Source organism: Abramis brama (genome assembly GCF_963993115.1).
Source record: "Abramis brama genome assembly, chromosome: 11".
NCBI lineage: Eukaryota > Metazoa > Chordata > Actinopteri > Cypriniformes > Leuciscidae > Abramis > Abramis brama.
This window is the reverse complement of record NC_139973.1, coordinates 9,539,129-9,558,634: the sequence shown is the minus strand read 5'-3', so window position 1 is coordinate 9,558,634 and position 19,506 is coordinate 9,539,129. Positions and strand designations below refer to the sequence as shown.

The 19,506-nt window shown below is 35.4% G+C and overlaps 2 protein-coding genes across 2 annotated transcripts; both read right to left on the bottom strand.

The window, feature by feature from the left end:
• Positions 1-104: 104 nt before the first annotated feature.
• Positions 105-11,019, bottom strand: arl8ba (ADP-ribosylation factor-like 8Ba). Its single transcript, XM_084127983.1, has 7 exons — positions 10,776-11,019; positions 4,565-4,645; positions 4,375-4,448; positions 4,180-4,273; positions 4,020-4,087; positions 1,216-1,286; positions 105-1,119 (listed from the first exon to the last, which is right to left on the bottom strand). Exons 1-7 carry the CDS (start codon positions 10,989-10,991, stop codon positions 1,070-1,072), a joined length of 654 nt encoding a protein of 217 aa, XP_083984109.1. The 5' UTR covers positions 10,992-11,019; the 3' UTR covers positions 105-1,069.
• A 1,812-nt stretch (positions 11,020-12,831) lies between these two features.
• tnfrsf18 (tumor necrosis factor receptor superfamily, member 18) lies at positions 12,832-16,979 on the bottom strand. Its single transcript, XM_084129583.1, has 6 exons — positions 16,790-16,979; positions 16,284-16,451; positions 15,992-16,079; positions 15,835-15,896; positions 14,884-15,048; positions 12,832-14,200 (listed from the first exon to the last, which is right to left on the bottom strand). Exons 1-6 carry the CDS (start codon positions 16,917-16,919, stop codon positions 14,046-14,048), a joined length of 768 nt encoding a protein of 255 aa, XP_083985709.1. The 5' UTR covers positions 16,920-16,979; the 3' UTR covers positions 12,832-14,045.
• Between the last annotated feature and the right edge of the window lie 2,527 nt (positions 16,980-19,506).

Genomic DNA, 19,506 nt, shown 5'->3' with positions numbered 1-19,506 from the left:
ATTTAGGATTTATAACAGTAATGCTCAACTTTAGATATGACTACTTGACTGACCACAACATTAAAAAAAAGAAAAAGAAATCAACCACAACAATGCAAGATTCCTCCTACATGTTGACAATCTATTTATTGGTTCATCGTATTTACAAAAGTGCATTTATAATAGTGGGGTTTCCAACATTTGCCTCTTTTCACAAATATTTAGTTGATAATGACAACAGTACACTAATCTACCTTAAAAAGCATGCCTTCTTCGGTTCTTGCAGTTCAAAGTAAGCTGTCTTGATCCAATCTAGTTCCAGGCAGGCACACCTGGTATACTGTTTAGCTTGAGGGACAGAGACACTGCACAAGGCACTTTAACTTCACCTACTCTTTCTCTCAGCTCATGAACAGGATTCAAGACATCACTGAGCTAAATGAAAACCTTTACCAGCAAAACATTCATCCTCTCTAATATACGTACACTCACTTTTTGTAAAAATCTTTCTGGATCATCATTTGTACATTTCTGTTGAGCCGTTTATTTACTAGATTGCTCCCCATTTAAATTTTACAGATTTCTCAAGAGACGAAAGGGGGGGTGGGAGAGGGGGGGGGGACATTTCCCCGCTGCATGTTTACTTACTTACTGTCTAAATAAAAGCAAGTCCAAATGATATTATACTCTCTCATGAGCATAACCTGACAGACCGGAGAGAACAAAAGGCTTACACTATATTAAAGTTTAGATTCTTCTCAGTTTTTCAATAGATTTGTCCAGGAAACCCCAAGTGGAGATCACTGGAGCTGCGGGGATTTGCAAAACCATGAATCCATAATGTTCATCCGACAGCAGGCCGTAAGAGGTGGAGGAACTCATTCTGCAGGCTAGCGTCTTTTAGCGACTGATGTATCATTGACATAACTGATGCAGTTGGGAAGAGGAGCTGGTGAAGAATTATGGGATCAGACGAACAGGGTAGTGTAAGGGGAGCGGTACGGAGAACTGTACAGTTTCACAAAGCGAGCAGGATGTGGTGTGAGAGGAACATGGCAGCGGATAGACAGCGGGCACTCAGAAGACACTTTCAGCTTCTTCTTGACTTTGAGTGCTGGATTAGCCATTGAAGAGTAATGTCTGTGAGAATCAGGGGACATAACAGTGCCATGTAAGTATAGCAGACTAGAAACACCATACAGCAATCTCAACTCATCCTCATGGAACATTACTTACCAATGTTATCTTTCTCTTTGCAGGAAATCGAGTAGCAGCAGATCTCCCGGTCTTGAATAGCAGCCAAGTTCCTAAAGAAATAGAACATGAGAAAGGATCAATAAAACAATTGATATGGTATGGTATTTCATTTCAGGCCTACTAGTTATTTCAGGAAAAGCTGTAAACAGAGTGTAGTCCAGCAACAGGAAAATATAGAAGCAGATACAACTCTTAGCCAATAGATGGCAGTAATTCTTACAACAACACAAGACCCCAAAACCTTTCCATTTCATGCAGACAGATGGTTAAACTGGTCTAGACATTGTGCAGGGCTGCCAACTTTTGAGTTTAGCTTGGAGTGAGATTTTGGGGGGATATGTAAAAACAAATATTGCATCACAATAAGTGTAATTGTGATTGTCAAAACATTTGGTAACTAAATAGAATTTTATGAAGTTTAGTGACAACATGTTACAATGTTTACATTGTACAGTGACTGGTAGGATACAGTTTTTATTATTGCTTGACAAAAATTTCAAGATTTCAATTCCATTCTTGTGATTTGATTCCGATTTTTATTCAATATTATATTGTCTAATTTGGATACATGTTTATTTTAAATTTTATTTAAAAAAATAATCTCACCTATTGCTGTAAACATAGAGGGCCCAATCTGCTGGTATTATTAAAGGTTAAAAATAACAAATTGAATTAAATATAATGCAGTTTTTGTTATAATAACAATTATTTAATGACATAAGTAAAAATATAATAAATATGTAATATAGTGCTCAGCAAAATCTCCTCTAGCTATTTTTTCTATTCAATTAACATGCTATGGTCATTAAATGGCTTTCCTGAGGTAAATGTAACGTTGACCTCTTTCCGTGGTTGAAAAACACTAAATGGTCGATATTATGTATACTTTCGGTAAGTTGTACTGCATCTTTAAATAAAAAAGTAACAGATGATCGAACCGAGCACTTGACTTCAACGTGCACTTGAACTGAGGCGCTCAGCGATCTGTCACGTCACATTTACAAGCGCCAAACGTATTTTTGTCCGAATTTCGTAATAAAATTGACGGAATCTAAGAGCTGAGAATTAGTTTAATATTAAAAGTACCTCTTTGCTCCGCAATTGTGAGAGCGTGTGAAAAGTGTCAATTGCGTGAGTCTCACGCTCAGTGCGTGAGAGTTGGCAGCCCTGCATTGTGACTCATCTCATTCTCACACAATTCTTAGAAAACACAAAAATTCTCAATCTGATCCAATGTTTTTTTCTTTTTCTTTAAAACAATTAAATGCATAAGATGATTTTAGAGAGAGAATTTAAATTGTGTGTTGTTGTCTTTTAAATAGAGCATTCCTTTATAATGAAGATAAAATAAAAAAAGCCAGAGCCAGTAATGCAATTTCCTAATTATTATAATGATATTAAGTTTTCTATTATGGCAAGGCAATCTTATTAGCATCATATGATTTGGCAGAATATAATCAGAGGCTGTATGAGGCCGAGAGAGTCCACTCGTACATGAATGGGAGAAATCATAATGTTCAATATGGCAGCTTTAGGAATGTATGTCCCACCAAGAACGTTCATGCCAATAAGCTGGATCAGTTATTGAAACAATTTTCACAAACATTTATGTATCAATATTTCTCAACTGGTGGGTCACAACCCAAAAGTGGGTCACACAAGAAAAAGTAGGTTGTTTTAGTGGGTTGCGGAGAGTGTGGTCAAAGAAACAACAACTAAAACTGAATTGTAAATGTTTTTCTGATGCAAGACTTTTATTTTGAAAGACGTGTGTTAATACTGATGACACTTCTGTCAGACACAGTTTAAGTAAAGCGTGGCAAAGAAAAATGCATTGTCCTGATTTAGTATCTGCTGTCAGATGTGATGTTGTCAGGCTATATGTCAGTGTGATTATTCTAACATTTTAGTAAATTGTTATGAAAAAGTCTCTCACCTCAGAAAAACAAACTTTCCTGCCCTGTCGGACAGTATCCTGTGCTCACAATGTGCGAGTGCAAATGCAGAGGCGCATGCTGTATATTACTTCACTATATATAATGAAATTACGAGCATACAACGTTGTATTTACGCTGTCAATTAGGTCATGAAATTACCAAAAACTACCAATAAATTGTGTGTTAGCTAAAAACGATTTTCACACAAGTATGATGTTCATTCTATTCATCAGGATCAGTGTCTATGTTTTATTAACAGTTCATGTTAGTATTGTGTATTTACCATGGTAACTATTATCGTAACCCCAAAATACCACTTAATTTTCTCACTGTATTTTATTTTGTATTTTTGATGACTGTGGTGGCTCATACCAATTTACTAACTTTAGGGTATTATGAAAAACTAGGACTTCTATTAAACAGCCTTAGCTTGTTTATTCATCAGTGTTAGTGATATTCTAACAATATACTTTAAATAAAATGGAACGGTACTTTGGTGTGTGTCAACCATTTCTGAGAAATAAATTTGCTTGGTTCAAATTCCTAAAAATTTAGGTCGAATGGGAGAATGTGGGACCCATGGCCAAACCAGTTGAGAACTACTAGCCTAGAGAGACAGTAATATAAAAAGCTATACTGGTTAACAATTTACTTTCCCCAGCAATCTGACCAGGGTGACATCAGGCGAAAATAAAATAAATATTAAAAAAATTTCAATCAACATTTGTTTTGTTTTTTAATTTGCACTGATAAATCAATTTAGGTATTGTCCATTTTGATTTCATGTAGACTTTACTTAAAAAAGCAGCGGGGAAACATCTGCATGTGTGGTGTACAGCTCCTTACATTTTTTCAATTAGCTGTTTCTCATCCAGCGCATTGGGTAGATCTCTCTTATTGCCGAGCACCAACACCTAAAAGACAAAGACATCCATAGGAACTTATGCAGTGAAGATGAAGATATGTTTGAGCAATGATGTGGGGAAAAAACAAGGAAATGTCTTACAGGGATTCCTTGTAACTGTGGCTTGTCTAAAAGATTGTGCAGCTCATTTCTGGAAGCTTCAACCTTCTCCCGGTCCGCTGCATCCACCATGTACCTTTGAGAGAAAATGGAGAAAGGATGCACATTTTTTTATTATTTTGGTAGTGTGAATACTTTCCTCTTTCTCTTATAGAATATGGATGTAGAGATACTTACACTATTGCATTCACCCCACGACAGTATCGCTCCCACATGCTCCTGAACCTCGGCTGACCTCCTATATCCCAGATCTGCACAGTAATCAGACCCACGTTAGTTTCAGTGTTTATTATTTACAATTAAACCTGCACCTTATTTTTCTCCTGAATCCAAAGAAACCAAGATTATGCATTAAAAAGGACCAAACCTTGATGGTGACGTTGCCTTTTGTGACCTTCCTCATGTTGAACCCAACGGTTGGAATCATGTCTTCGCTGAACTGGCCTGACTGGGGGGGATAATATAGCACATATTAACAACTCATGGACTTAAGACTTGTTTGTGATTAAATGTTTCCATTATTCTACCTAAAACAAACTTTGTTTTGGTTTTTTTGACGCCCAGTTTCTTTTCCTATTGCTGTAAGCGTAGGCCTGCAGTGATTGGTAGTTAAGGGCTTCCCATCAGAAACATTTATTTGATCTATGATTCATAATGAAAGTTCACAAACAAAAAAACCTCAAGACCGCTCTGGGAAATTTTCATGGTATATTACCATCTACTGTACTAATCTACAGAGATTCTCAAATTCAGGCCATTGGCACAGTCAACTCTAAAAGTTCTGTGCCAATATGGTGATTATTATACAATACAATATTTTGCGATTTCCATTTTTTTTATTCAGTTTTGATGTGGTTTGCCTTAATAAGGGAAAATTCCCTCCCTATAAACACTTTCCCTTATTTGTCACACTGTTGCCAGTAAAACTTTCTTTTTAAACATTTGGACCACCACAAAGTATTCAAACACACTCATTCAGTTCTTGACTGCATAGTCAAATCTGTAGATGTAATTTCTTCCATTGGCTAATATTAGCAATTATATATGTCAACCTGATAATGAAAATTATTCCAATATTGAATATTTAGCAAAGATAATGTCACAATACTTACTGATACCGTGCTATAAAATTACTCGTATTGAGATAGGATTTTGTTAACTCCCACAACCTAACAAACAGTATACTCATTTTCTAGAGCAGGTACACAAAACAGCCTATTGGATTTGTTTTTGTTGTTGTTTTTGTCCTTCACGAAACGAAGCAAATGATGCTCAACTTGTGCTGAGGCAAAGTGACAACCATGATAAAAGCAAGATTTATGCCTTAATGCCTTAAGGCAGTAATGGCAAAAAAGGAAAGGAAGTCTGCCAATTTAAAAAGAGTCGTTTGAAGTTGCAGCATCCCAAAGTGTACAGTAAGTATCATACCAAAGCAATCACATGCAATGGAACTAACTGCCCTTGACAAATGTTCTGTAACCCAATCAAGGAAACTAAAAAGCTAAATGAAGTATTTGACAGCATGTTTGCAAAGTAGGCTAACTAAGCAAAATAACTGAAGAGAATATACATGTAGTGCTGCTCAAGACTGCAGTGTCAACAGCTCTGGCTGCACGGCTCTTGCAGCTAATAGTGAACAAAGGGTTACTGAGTCAGCACACCATCTCAGACTGTGTGGCAACAGGGAGAAAGATAACTATCTATAACTATAACTTCACACTATCAGCCATCATTACTCAGAGAGATCCAGACAGATTTTGGAAAGTAAAAAAAAAAAAATCCCACAGCACACTAATGCACAAACATGCATTGCTTTAAATGGCATATTAATCTGGATATTGTATTTAAAGTAGCACTCACATTTAATGTTAAACTTAAGTCAGGTAGGAGAACACAATACAGTCATGCAAGTAGTTATATGATGTTGTTTGTGATGATAAAACAACAAATTTACATATCGTCGCTCATATCGTTTAACTATTTTTTCAATAATTAAATACTGCGTCATCAAAGTTGGTATTGTGGCTTTATATATGGTCCGACACGTGCACGAGTCATTATAATATTAGCCTAACATTTTATGAAAATCAAGCCTTAGATGGAGTTGGAGAATGACAGATTTGTCTGAGGCAGTATCTCTGTTTAAAACAAAACAAGAATACCCAGAATCGTGCAACACTAGTGGGCGCTTGGTTTTTCGTGTTGTTCATTACATATGCAAAGGCTATTTAAAACAGAACTAGACGGCAAATACAAGACTCTTCTCTGCTCTTCGAATATACAAAACATTAGCCTTTATAGACATAGTGTTTCTTGAGTAAATAAAATGCTGTAGTTAATCAAACATCAGTTCTTTATTTACCCTTGCACTGCAAACCGTGTGTGGCACTACATTCACGATAGAGGCGGGTGGAGTTATAAAGTTTGACCGACAGTTTGAGGATTCAATGGAGGGCTGCACGATTAATTGGAATTAACACTTAATCGCGCTTAAACCGATCAGTCTTAGTGCGATTATTTTATTATGCGTAGCTTGTCAGTGAAGCACGGCTCTGTGATGAGTAGTAATGCTGCTCCATCTAAAAGCACTGCGTGTTTGAGTCGCTTATAACGTGCCTTTGAAAAAGCAACAAGCGTCAAACATCTTTCCAAAAATGAGAAGCATTTAAAAACCTGTTGTCCAACAAAAGGGAAGATTTAATAACATGTTTTTACTCTAAACTCAAATCGCAGCCTTTGCCAAATCGCATTCGATTTAATATTGATTAATCGTGTAGAACTACTTACGAGGTTTAGTCACAAGCTCTTTTTAATACTTTCATTGGTTAAATATTTGTAAAACCAAAATATTTGACCAATAGCATTGATTTTTAAAAATAAAATAAAACAAAAATTATGAAATATAGATACAAGGTGACAGCGACGATATTTTCTTATATCGTAGCATTTATTTATTTGGCATTTGATACTTTTCCACGGTGCACCTGACAACCTGTCACACTAGTGTGCACACTCACAGTGGTTGGGAAACAAGCAGGCAGGTGCAAGTGGGACATTGAGTGCACAATCTCTGGCATCTCTGTGCCTTGATGAAAACTTAATTGCACTTGTTACTCCATTTAAACAATTAATGAGATACACACATGGTCACCTCAGAAGATGTGATTCCCACCTGAAGCGCTGAAATGATTAGCCTGCACAGCAAGAGTTTTTATAGAGACGATGGGGCGAAGACAGCAAAAACTATTCTTCAACTATGCAATTCACTAAATGATGCATAATACAAATTTAGCTGCAGTATGTCTGCTCAGAAAACACTAAATAAATAAATAATCGATGTGTGTGCAGAAGTTTTTATGTACCATACTGGTTTAAATATATAATTAATTACACAAATAAATAGCATCATGATGATCATTATGTATCTTTATCTTGAGGAATTCCTAGTATTTACTACTGTAGAAAAAAAAAAAACGTGAGCAAGATGCTTGTTTAAACCACATGACCACCTCCTGCAATGACTCAGAGTTAAGGTGGTCTGCCTTGATGAGGGAAAGTCCTATATGCATTTCCATGTCTAGTAGTAACAACATTTCTAGCAGTTCTTATCAGAAAACACAGCTTGTTTTTATTCCATCCTATATTCCGAAAGGAACTCCTTGAACTCTATTATGCTGCATTGACCCAACTCACACCTAATGTAAAATCTATAAATGGTATCTATCTCTCCATATCAAAGTCCTCTTCAGTTGAAACGAATGAAAACAAATATACAACAGAAATATTTCCAACCAATGAATATTCATATTACATGATGCAAAACACAAAAATGGGCAGTTTAGGTGACAAATCCGACTTATGTAGTCACAGGATTTGTATTACGCCACAGCTTATGAGGGACTCCAAGTTTTACGAATTCCCTTCCTTCAGCATACTCTGAAGCTCAAGATCTTCTGCAAGCCTGGCATGCTTGTTATTCATAAGAACTCTCCTTCAAAAGGTCAATTTGACCTTTTCGAAAGAAGATCATTCTGAAAACAATTTCAAAAAAAGCTGTTTTGACAATTTGAGGGAAGTGGTTACAGAAGAGAGAACTACAAATATAGGCAACAATGCTTACACTGAACACTTCAGCCAACAACTAATGTGCCGTAAGCATTTTGAGCAACACAAATACAATTTGAAAGTTGGTAGGCCTATACCACATTACATTCATAGTGTCTAGTCTTCTACCATGGTAAATAAAAAAAACAATGAACTACTGTGACCAGCACATTTTGCTTACTCGTGCACCAAATCACATGATGGAGGACGTCACTTGACCAGGAAGAACCGCATTAAATGTTTGTGAGTCTTGTGACTAATGCCAGAATCTAGAAACATACATACAGTGCTTGCAAGAACAGAGAGTGGAACTACTTGTTAGATTAGGATTAGGAATGATCTTGCGGAACAAGTACTACAGTACATGTAGTCTTGATTCAGAGTATGAGGTTATGTATTATTATTTTTTGCCTCAAGGTCCAGTTAGACACAGGGCATGTGTCTAATCAACAACATAACACAATGCAATGCAGATAAAACAGTATTATTAGGAATTAATTATTAGTCACATATAGGCATATGCAATTAAAGGGATAGTTCACCCAAAAACGAAAGTTTTGTCATCATTTAATCACCCCCAGATTGTTCCAAACCTGTTTGAGTTTCTTTGTCCTGTTGAACACAAAAGAAGATATTTTGAAAAATGTTGGTAACCAGACAGTTGACAGTAGCCATTGACCTCCATAGTAGGAAAAAATGTATGTCAATGGCTACTGTCAACTGTCTGGTTACCAACATTTTTCAAAATATCTTCTTTTGTGTTCAACAGGACAAAGAAACTCAAACAGGTTTGGAACAACATGAGTGAGTAAATGATGACAGAATTTTCATTTTTGGGTGAACTATCCCTTTAACACAACAAGTATCGAGTTCGAAAGAGTAGGGGTGTAACCCCGGCATCCTGGCCAAATTTGCCCAATGGCCTCTGTCCATCGTGGCCTCCTAATCATCCCCATATATATGTATGTATGTATGTATGTATGTATATATATATATATATACATATATATATATATATATATATATATACATATATATACACATATATACTAATTGGCTTCATCACTCTGTCTCCTCTCCACCAATAAGCTGGTGTGTGGTGGGCGTTCTGGCGTACTATGGCTGCCGTTGCATCACCCAGGTGGATGCTGCACATTGGTGGTGGTTGAGGAGATCCCCCCTTTCCATGTAAAGCGTTTTGAGTGCCGAGAAAAGCGCTATATAAATGTAATGAATTATTATTATTATTACACTGCCTCGCCTGTATATGAGCAAAGATTTTAATAAGTGACTCACTTTTGATTGATGATACCTGGATTGATGAAAACTGATGTTATGGAGAAAATAAACAAGTGTGATTACTCGTGTGCTTCCTAAATCAAACATCCAGTTTCCCATCAGCAAAAACAAGCTAATCAAGAGAACAACACAATATTTGAGCATGAAATGCAGTGGTTTTAGACTTTATACTGACGCCTTTCCGTATTGATGCATAAAGTTTGTTTACTAATTATGGCTACTGCTTGACATTTGTCCATATTTTTGTGCATCAAGTCTGATATGAGGCACTTCCATATGACACATTCTTTGACTCAATTTCAAAGAGTTTTTTTTTTTCACATTCTTGGTGCTTTGTGCTACTACACAGCTGAGTGCTACCATGTACTGTCACTGGCTGTTTGCAGGTCGGTAGTATACTTGGTGTGTTTATGATGATTGTGTTATATTTAATTGTTATTATTAATAGTAGCAAGTGGGTAAATTGCATGGATGATCATTTCATGTCAACATGGCGGCACCCATGATGGGGTGACCCCCTCCAGTAAAATAAAATATTTTTCTAGAAGACTGATACATTCTAGAGTCTTCACGTCATCATATTTCTAAAAAGTGTTGTTGATTTCTTTATATATAACCACATATTTGTTTATTATAAAAACGACTGAGTGCACCCTTAAAGCTGAGAATAACACATTGGGTTGTACATTCACATGCTTGGGATAGGAATACGTAACAACTAATTCAACCAGTTAGTTTTACAGAAAGCTGCCTGCCACCAATAGTTGGATTTTGATTTCTCTCTAGAACTCCGATCACGAAAACAAAAATGTTCCAGGGTTAAATTGAGCTGACATTATAACAAGTTTATAGGGTCGAACATATGTGGACGTGAAGCACATTTCACAGGATGTATACGGTAAACTGTCAACTGTTGTCAACACAAACCATCGCCTACCTACGCAATCAAATTATTGATGGTCATCTGGGAGCTAACGTTGCTAGCCGGTTAGCTTTCCCAAAAACGTTGATTTACAGTCCCTAAGTTGGTCTGTTCCAGACGTCTACAGTGAATTTAAGTAAAATTAGCTTCATTATCTGTTAGTAAAGCAATTATGTTAATTGTCTGGTGTACTAGACTGACATTCAGTCTCTTAGATTTGTTAAACTAGCTCATGCTAACCGCAAATACTCACCGCGATTACGTTAACAAACGTCGTTTTGCCCGAATATTGCAGCCCGACGAGGGTTAATTCCATTTCTTCCTTCCAAAAAAGAGCCTTAAACCAGTCCAAGAGGCGGTTAATGAGTGCCAACATTTTGATGTAAGATTTTACAGGTTTGTGTTGTTTGCAATGTTTTTCACCACTAGAAACGTAATGTAGTGTTTGGGAGGAACTGACCGCTGTCATATGACTGACTGTGATACGTTTGCGAACTGAATGTGTGTTCATACGCGTTGAAGCTGCGCCCCTTATGCGCAGTCCTGCAGTCCGACTCATTTCAGCGAATCGGTTCCTTCGAAAAGTATGAAGGACTAAAAATGACAGAACGAAAAATAAATAAATAAATAAATAAAAGTAGAAATAAATAAATAAATGCAGATATAATAGTGAAAATAAATACATTTTGGTAATATAAACGGCTATTTCTGTATTTTTACATGTATTTATTTATTTATTTATGCATTTCTATATGTATTTATTTATGTATTTATACATTTATTTATATATTTATGTATTTATATATTTATTTATTTATATATTTATATATGTATTTATTTATACATTTATTTATTCCTACATTTATTTATTTCTATATTTCCACATTTCTACATTTATTTATTTCTGTATTTCCACATTTCTACATTTATTTATTTCTGTATTTCCACATTTCTACATTTATTTTTCCCTGCGCATGTATGCTAATTGACCAATGGCTAAGCCACGCCCCCAAACGCGATGAGCCAATCACAGTACGCATAGCTAACCCAATACACTCGGACATTCTCTGCTTGCTTCCTTGTCCATTGCAATACATTGCGGTTATCGGTTTTCATTCGTTTTTATGTTTTTTCTTGTCATTTTGGCTTTAAACAGCGTGTGTGTGTGATTTTGGTTGGGTGACAGTTGTAGGTTACAGTTTGACAAGAGTTTACAGTTTGAAAAAAGCACAATGTTGTGTTTTACACAAATATAAGTAGGCTAAACACTTTGCAGTTTTAATTATGTCCTGTATGAACAAAATGGAGTATGTTTTTATGTTTCCACTGTTCGATCGCGCCCGCTCTCTGACACACACACACACACACAGACACACACACAAACACACATTCCAGCAATGCAATCTTGACATCGCAGCCTGTTCATTATTCTGCGCTCACACCAAACGCGAATAGAGCGTCAAATTCGCGCGTATCCGCGTCTAGTTCGACGCTTGAACATTTTGAATCCAAAGCGAATAGGACACGCGTATAAAGCGAGCGTTTGAAGCGAAATAGCACCAAACTATAACGTTTACACTGTGAACTGTAAATCTTTGTTCTGGAGCTGAAGCTTATCGACCTTCTCAACTATAAAATTATTAATATAACCCTCCAATGCATATTTAAGGCCCTTTTGGTGACATCGAGATGATATATAATCTTTCTGTCTCCAAAAAATCATCAATTGACTCCTGTGAAATGTCTCCTACTGTGACAGCTGCCAAAGCGCCTGTTACCGAATGTTGACTGTTTGTCCGAGTGAGTGGAGGGGGCGTGGTTAGCCATTGGTCAATTAGCATACATGCGCAGGGAAAAATAAATGTAGAAATGTGGAAATACAGAAATAAATAAATGTAGAAATGTGGAAATACAGAAATAAATAAATGTAGGAATAAATAAATGTATAAATAAATACATATATAAATACATAAATAAATAAATATATAAATACATAAATATATAAATAAATGTATAAATACATAAATAAATACATATAAAAATGCATAAATAAATAAATAAATACATGTAAAAATACAGAAATAGCCATTTATAATACCAAAATGTATTTATTTTCACTATTATTTCTGCATTTATTTATTTATTTCTACTTTTATTTATTTATTTATTTATTTTTCGTTCTGTCATTTTTAGTCCTTCATAGAAAAGTCCGTTACAAAAAAGCCAATCCAGTGATTCGTTTGTGTCATGAAGTGTGGCATTTTACAAGCTCAACAACGTTAAAACAAAACCATATGTAGGCTACTAGGCACATACTGCAGTCTTTTATTGGTTTTATTCAGTTTTATGATAACAGTTTACAGTATAAGTTGCCCATTAGTTAACAGTAATGAAACTAAGAATGATATATTTGTTACAATATTTGTTAACCTTAGTTAATGAAAAAACAACTAGGCCTGCTTGTTAGTTCAGGACAGGTTCATTAAATAATATTAACTTTTAATTTTAAAAATGTTAACATTAACTAAGATTAATAAATTAATAAATTAGACGCATTTTAAATTGTTAGTTCATGTTAACTAACATAATTAATTAATGTTAGGAAATGGAACCTTATTGTCAAGTGTTAACACTTTATTAATTAATTTATTTCATGTAAGATCAATGTATTGTTCCCATTATACAGCTCATAAAACTTATGTAGAACATAACATTTAATTCACAATAAAAAATACTAAAATACAGTTACATTTCCTTTCTAAAAAAAGTCTTTGCACGTTGTAACTCTAATGGCTAATGACCATAAAATGTAATAACTGCAAATAAAACTACTCAAAATTGCGGTGAAATTATTTCACAAAAATACATATGTCTGCAACAAGATGACTCAAGTGTTGTTTAGCAAAAGTATCCAAGTGATGGATTTTATATATATATTTGTAGAACATGGTGCATATTGATACAATAAATATAATGAATAATAGTTGACAGTCAAATCAAAACAGATGTGAAAGTGAAACAACTGTCCTTAAAGCAGAAATAGCTGTACAAGCAGACAGAGAGCAAACTATACGTCATATTCACACATGTGATCAGAAGAACATCAATACAATAAGACAAACATGAGCATTAGATGCTGATAGTTGTGCCTTCTAATCTTTGGTGCTACAAGACATATTTCTCTGTTCATTACCATATCCCAAAGGTTTTATCTGTTGTGAAAAAAATAATAATAATACATTTGTAATGTTTGACTAGCTTAAATATATAATTCACTAAATGTCCTCTGCTCTTTCCGAAAATCTGAAAGGCTGTCCTTTAATGGTTAACAATTACAAGATACAGTTAACAGTAAATATCCCCTTGCATGACTCAGCTTCAGAGAGCAAATGTTCCATCAAGACAAAAACAAACATGTGGTTAGCTCATGTGAATCTGTTTGGAAACTGAAGTGATAAGACCTTTGTCTGATCAATACAGATCCAATTCATTCAAGCAATCAATTCATTGGGTGTTCTTCACATCACAAAGAACATTCAAGGAAAGCTGTTGACATCACACTTTTGCTATATTCTTCTGATACCTCTGACATGGAGTCAGATCCATCACCCATTTCCTCCTTGGACAGTTTGCAACTGCATGTATCTGAGGGCAATACATGTGTGCATGGTTTTCTTACTGTGGAAAGGTGCGATTATATCAGACATAGGAATTTCATTTACAAAAAATGATTTCATATTACATACACCAATACATTTTGGATATGGTAATGGTTTAGCTTAGGGTGCAGTTCTCATTAATTGCTTATTAACATGCATATTACTAGGATATTGGCTGTTTATTACTTATAAAGTAAATATTAATGCCTTATTCTGCATGACCATATTCTACATCCATTAGACCAGGGCTTGACATTAACACCCGCCAACCTGTCAAATGCAGGTGGATTTCAGCAGTGGCAGTCTTCAACAGCGAGTTGACACACAAAACTCAAACCCAAAGTGCGCACACATAAAGCCGCATCTCAGTACTAAATTGAGTTCTTTTTTACAGTCAAATACACAAAAAATAATGTCAAAATCCCGGTCTCGGCGAGTATTCATGTAAACAGTCAGTTATGTTTTAAGTGAACATAAAAAGTTGGGAAAGAAAATGCATGTGTAACAGTATAATGGATCTGTGTGTCAGGTCTTAAAGTGACTGCAGCCTAATACACCTGCTGCCAAATTATGAGATAATATTAAAAAATATCTATATGATACCCCATGATATTGATGTCAAAATTGTGGCCAGTAAAAAAGTTAATGTCAAGCCCTCCATTAGACAACTAGAAATTTGACAAACATGAAAATGTTACTTACATTTTAGGAGCATCTTGTATTTGTAAATTTGGAAAGCAGTATACATGATAAAAACGAAGCAGGTCAACACGGTGACTATTAAACAGGTCACAATGAGTGGATGAGACTGGATCCCATTTTCTTGTTTGTTTGTTGAGGGGTCTGGATCTGTATTATTTCTTACATCTATGGGAAATTTAGAAGAAGTACCAGGGTTGTGTTAGAAATGCCTTGTAAGATAACTATTTCGGATAGAGCATATAGTAATTTAAGATTCCTCCTCAAAATCATCAACGACTCATCAATAAATGCAATGGTAATATATTAATATATATATATATATATATATATATATATATATATATATATATATATATATATATATATATATATACATATAAACTTTCAGATTTCAATATATGCACACTACATTTCAAAAGTTTGGGTTAAAAAGCTTTTGAACACTTTTATTTGGCAAGAATGCATCAAATTGATCAAAAGTGACAGTACTGTTAAAAGATTTGAATTTCAAATAAATGCTGTTAATTAACTTCCATCAAAGGATCCTGATATTTCAACACAACTGTTTTCAACATTGAAAATAAAGAATATTTCTTGAGCGCATATCAGCATTTTAGAATGATTTCAGAAGGATCATGTGACACTGAAGAATGGAGCAATGATGATGCTGAAAATGACCTTTGCCATCACATTAATAAATTACATTTTAAACTATATATTATTTGAAAATTTGCTTGTAAAATTTCACAATATTCCTGTCTTTACAGTATTTTTGATCAAATAAATAAGCCTTGATGAGGATGAGAGATTTCTTTCAAAAAACATTACAAATCCTACTGACCCCAAACTTTTAAACAGTAGTGTATCATACATTTTTAATTACAAATGTTATATGAATGGAAATGGAACCCCATAATGACATTATGTGTTTCAGTAGTAAAATTTACAAACCAGAAGAGGCACATCTTGCATTGTGGGTCTTGTTTCCAGGGAAGATCACATCACCAACACACCTGATTGTGAAACTCAGTTATCACCTGATAACAATCTCAAGGCATTACTATTCATTTAAGAACTCCAATGAAATGTAGCAAATACAAAGATTTACTTTGTAATGTATTTACAACTGCTGTCCTCAGCATCATTGTAAGTGTTTTTTGGACATTCCGCACATAAGTAATTGTAATCAAAGCCACCTGTCAAAACACCAGAAAAAAGGCAATTGAAGGGTTAAGTATCATGAATCACTTTAATGTCTCTCTGTCCTCATGCCCTTTACACACTATGACCATTAGAAAAAAAGTCCCCAGGAAAGACACATAGAGAGGAGGAGCTCTAAATATTAATCATTGTGGAGACATGTGTAATTTTGTTTGATTAAATAAAAACAAATGCCTTACCGTTTCTATTCAGTTGCTCTCCAGGTTTACATCTTGTTCTTTTCACACAACTGCTGCAGTCTTCATTTAAGCATAAATCATTATTACAGTAACATCTGACCTTATCCGAAGCAGGGTTTTGTGGACATTTCTCACATTTCTCTTGACATGAGCCTTTGGGATACTCACCTGTCAAAACAAAGTTTAAAGTAAGTTTGAGCATTTCACATCTTACTTTAATATTATGATTGTATTATGATGTATTATGATGAATATTATGATATTATGAGTTTCTTCATAAGGATGTTTCTTCTTCATTATACTCCATATAATGTCTCAGGTATCAATTATCTAATGGTGTTTAAATAATAATAATTTAATAATAATGCTATTAAATATAATGTAATATAATATACAATATACATATAATAAACATCACCAACTTTAACACTCTAAATGCAAAAATCATGAACAGAGAATAAATTACAGTGTTTATCATAGTCTTGAGAATATCATTGTAATCTTACCCAAAGGGCAGGCTTTACAACATTTCTGTTCAAGTTCGTACTCAGTTGTCCAGTCACAGTTTATAGCCAAACTTGAAATCCAGCTGCCACAAACACAGAGCAGTGTAAACCAGAGCTTAGCAGTGTCCATTGTATCACAGCGGTAGATTGAGGTTTGCTCTCTATGTTCATTTCTCACATTTTATAGTCTGACGTTACACCCACAAAGCAGAGGCGTGAGCATGATGAGGAAGACAGGTCAAAACCAAAGAGCCAATAGAACTGAGAGTGAGAACATGCAAATACATGCAACAATATGTGAATTCAAATTCTTGTATTCAACTCACTGAAAATCTTTCAGAGAATTTCTTTGGAAAGCATGAGATCTGTGTCATTTTTTTGGGAAAGATTCACTTTAGGGGTGGAAGAAATAAATACCCCTGAAAGTCTTTCATATTTTCCTTTTAAGGACAATGTATTTGATGCTGTTGGTTGACATGGAAAGTATGGCTGGATGTGGATATCAAAGACATATTTACTATAATTCACAGTTTCATAGAGCATGAGGTTGTGGGTCATAGTCAATAAAAAAATAAACATTCTGCCAACATTTACTCATCCTCATGTTGTTTCCAAACTTTGGAGTTTTCTTTCTTCTGAGGAATACAATAGAACAATGTTAAAGTAACTTATTTTTATTCAACTTTCATTACACACTTACACATAAAGGTTATTTATTGGCATCTGTGGTTCCATGAAGAACCTTAAACATCTATGAAACCTTTCCATTGGACAAAAGGTTCTTTATAATGAAAAAGGTTTGTTAGATCATTAATATTTATGTTCTTCATAGTGAAAAAAAGGTTCTTTAAAGATCTGTTCACTAAAATGGTTAATCTATGCAAAAAACTCAAATAAATAAAAGTAAATTCAGAATTTCTTCTCTTGTGTTCTTTAAAAAAAATGGAAAAAAAAATGAAATCATGCGGTCTTATCACATGAGGCAGCCAATAGGGAAGAGTTACCTATCGTTCTGGTGAAAGGACAACTTCTCTTTTAATGTCAGCAAAAGTCACATGAGTAATGGATGTGTTTTGGGATTTACGTGTGTTAAACCAATCAGAGTCTCATCTCCCATTCCCTTTAAATGCCAGTTGCGCTCGCGCCATGGCAGATTCGCTATTTACATGACGGAATTTGATAGTGGAAAAACCGAAGCCATCTGAGGTAAAAGTGCGCAAGCAGACCATCTACGGGACAAGCCAGATTCCACCATATCTTTATGTTCACAATAATAATCTTTTACATTGTAATCCTTTTATTTTAAATATTTGGCATGTTTGTGTGCTGCTGTGCATCCCTGTGTGTTTAATAAGCAGAGTGTATGCGTGTTGTGGACCCGCCACATAAAAAAATATTGCGCCATTGACTTTAGACCAGGTTTCAGTTGGTCAATGGAGCAGTCTATTTCTGTTGCCTCAAAATAGCAACGTGCCAACAATGCGCCAGAACACACCTCGTTTTCAGACCAACACGCCCATGGGCGCACAAATGGGCGCAAATGCATTTGCTATTTAAACAATGGCTGGATGCTGGACGTGAAAATGATAACTGTGTCGGACTGAAACTAGCAAAAAACACTTGCGTGCTTGGCGCTGCATTGCGCTGAGTGTAAGATAGGGCCCTATAGGAGTAAGTGGCTGATGAAGTGACACTAGTGGCATCTCAATATTAAGATTCAGTTGGGTCAGGACCAAGGGCGTAGATTTGGTTTGAACATTGGGGGGGTTGAAGCTTGGGTCTGCATATTTTTCATGTGATCATGGTATAAATATTGGGGGGGTTGTAATGCATAGATTTAAATATTGGGGGGGTTATCTCCCCCCCAACCCCCCCACAAATTACGCCCCTGGTCAGGACCCAACAGATGGTTCTGTTGTGCAAACTGCACTGTAAAGCAAGTAGAGAATGCCATGATAAGGACATTTGTGTGCCTCTGTGATGGGTTTGGCAACTGATTAATTGCGCCCCACTAAAAATTCATAAGTATACAAAGAAATAAAAATTGTTGAGGACTTTGGCTCTTTTTAATTCAGAGACCTCAACAGAGATGACAATAAGTCATGGAAAAAGAGAAGAAGAGTGGGATCGATACAGCTGAACATCACGTCCTTATTGCTGTTGAATCAGTGGCCTTGTGGTTAGTCTATGTTCTCCATTGGTTGGTGTATATTTCTAGGAAACCTAAGCAAACCACTATCACTAGTTTTGATAGGCATGTCACAGAAACTATTTAATCATTGTCTGATTTACACTTCTCCACCACCTACAAAATGCTCTGCTATGGGTAATAAAAACATCTCTGTTTCTGATAACACCAGTGTTATCGAGGTAATCTAGACTACGTAGTATAACAGGAAGTACCACTTCGTCAAAGGATCTCTTAACCCTTCATTAGTTTGACAACTGCTGTACCAGCCTGAGTCGTAAACAGTTTTTTTAGTGTCATTTGTAAAATTACTTGATGTGAAATACCATTCACAGCCCATTTTAATATGGTAATGTGATGTATTTCCACGTGAAAAAAGATGTTAATGTGGACACGCCCTTGCAGAACCCGGTGTCTGAGGCACGTGAACAAACACGCCATTCAACGATTGACGCAGTGCAATGATGTCGCAAGGTGCGCCCCAGCGTACAGGGTGCCTAAGAATACGTCATCAACTTTTTTGTCTTCA

Coding starts and splice junctions, on each gene's coding strand:
- arl8ba (XM_084127983.1), bottom strand. CDS start 10,991: ATGACAGCGGTCAGTTCCTCCCAAACACTACATTACGTTTCTAGTGGT. Junction 4,088..4,179: donor CACAGTTACAAGGAATCCCT/GTAAGACATTTC, acceptor TTTGTCTTTTAG/GTGTTGGTGCTCGGCAATAA. Junction 1,287..4,019: donor AAACAGCTAATTGAAAAAAT/GTAAGGAGCTGT, acceptor CTATTTCTTTAG/GAACTTGGCTGCTATTCAAG.
- tnfrsf18 (XM_084129583.1), bottom strand. CDS start 16,919: ATGGACACTGCTAAGCTCTGGTTTACACTGCTCTGTGTTTGTGGCAGC. Junction 16,452..16,789: donor TTGTAAAGCCTGCCCTTTGG/GTAAGATTACAA, acceptor TTGTTTTGACAG/GTGAGTATCCCAAAGGCTCA. Junction 14,201..14,883: donor ATACAAGATGCTCCTAAAAT/GTAAGTAACATT, acceptor ACCTTTCCACAG/TAAGAAAACCATGCACACAT.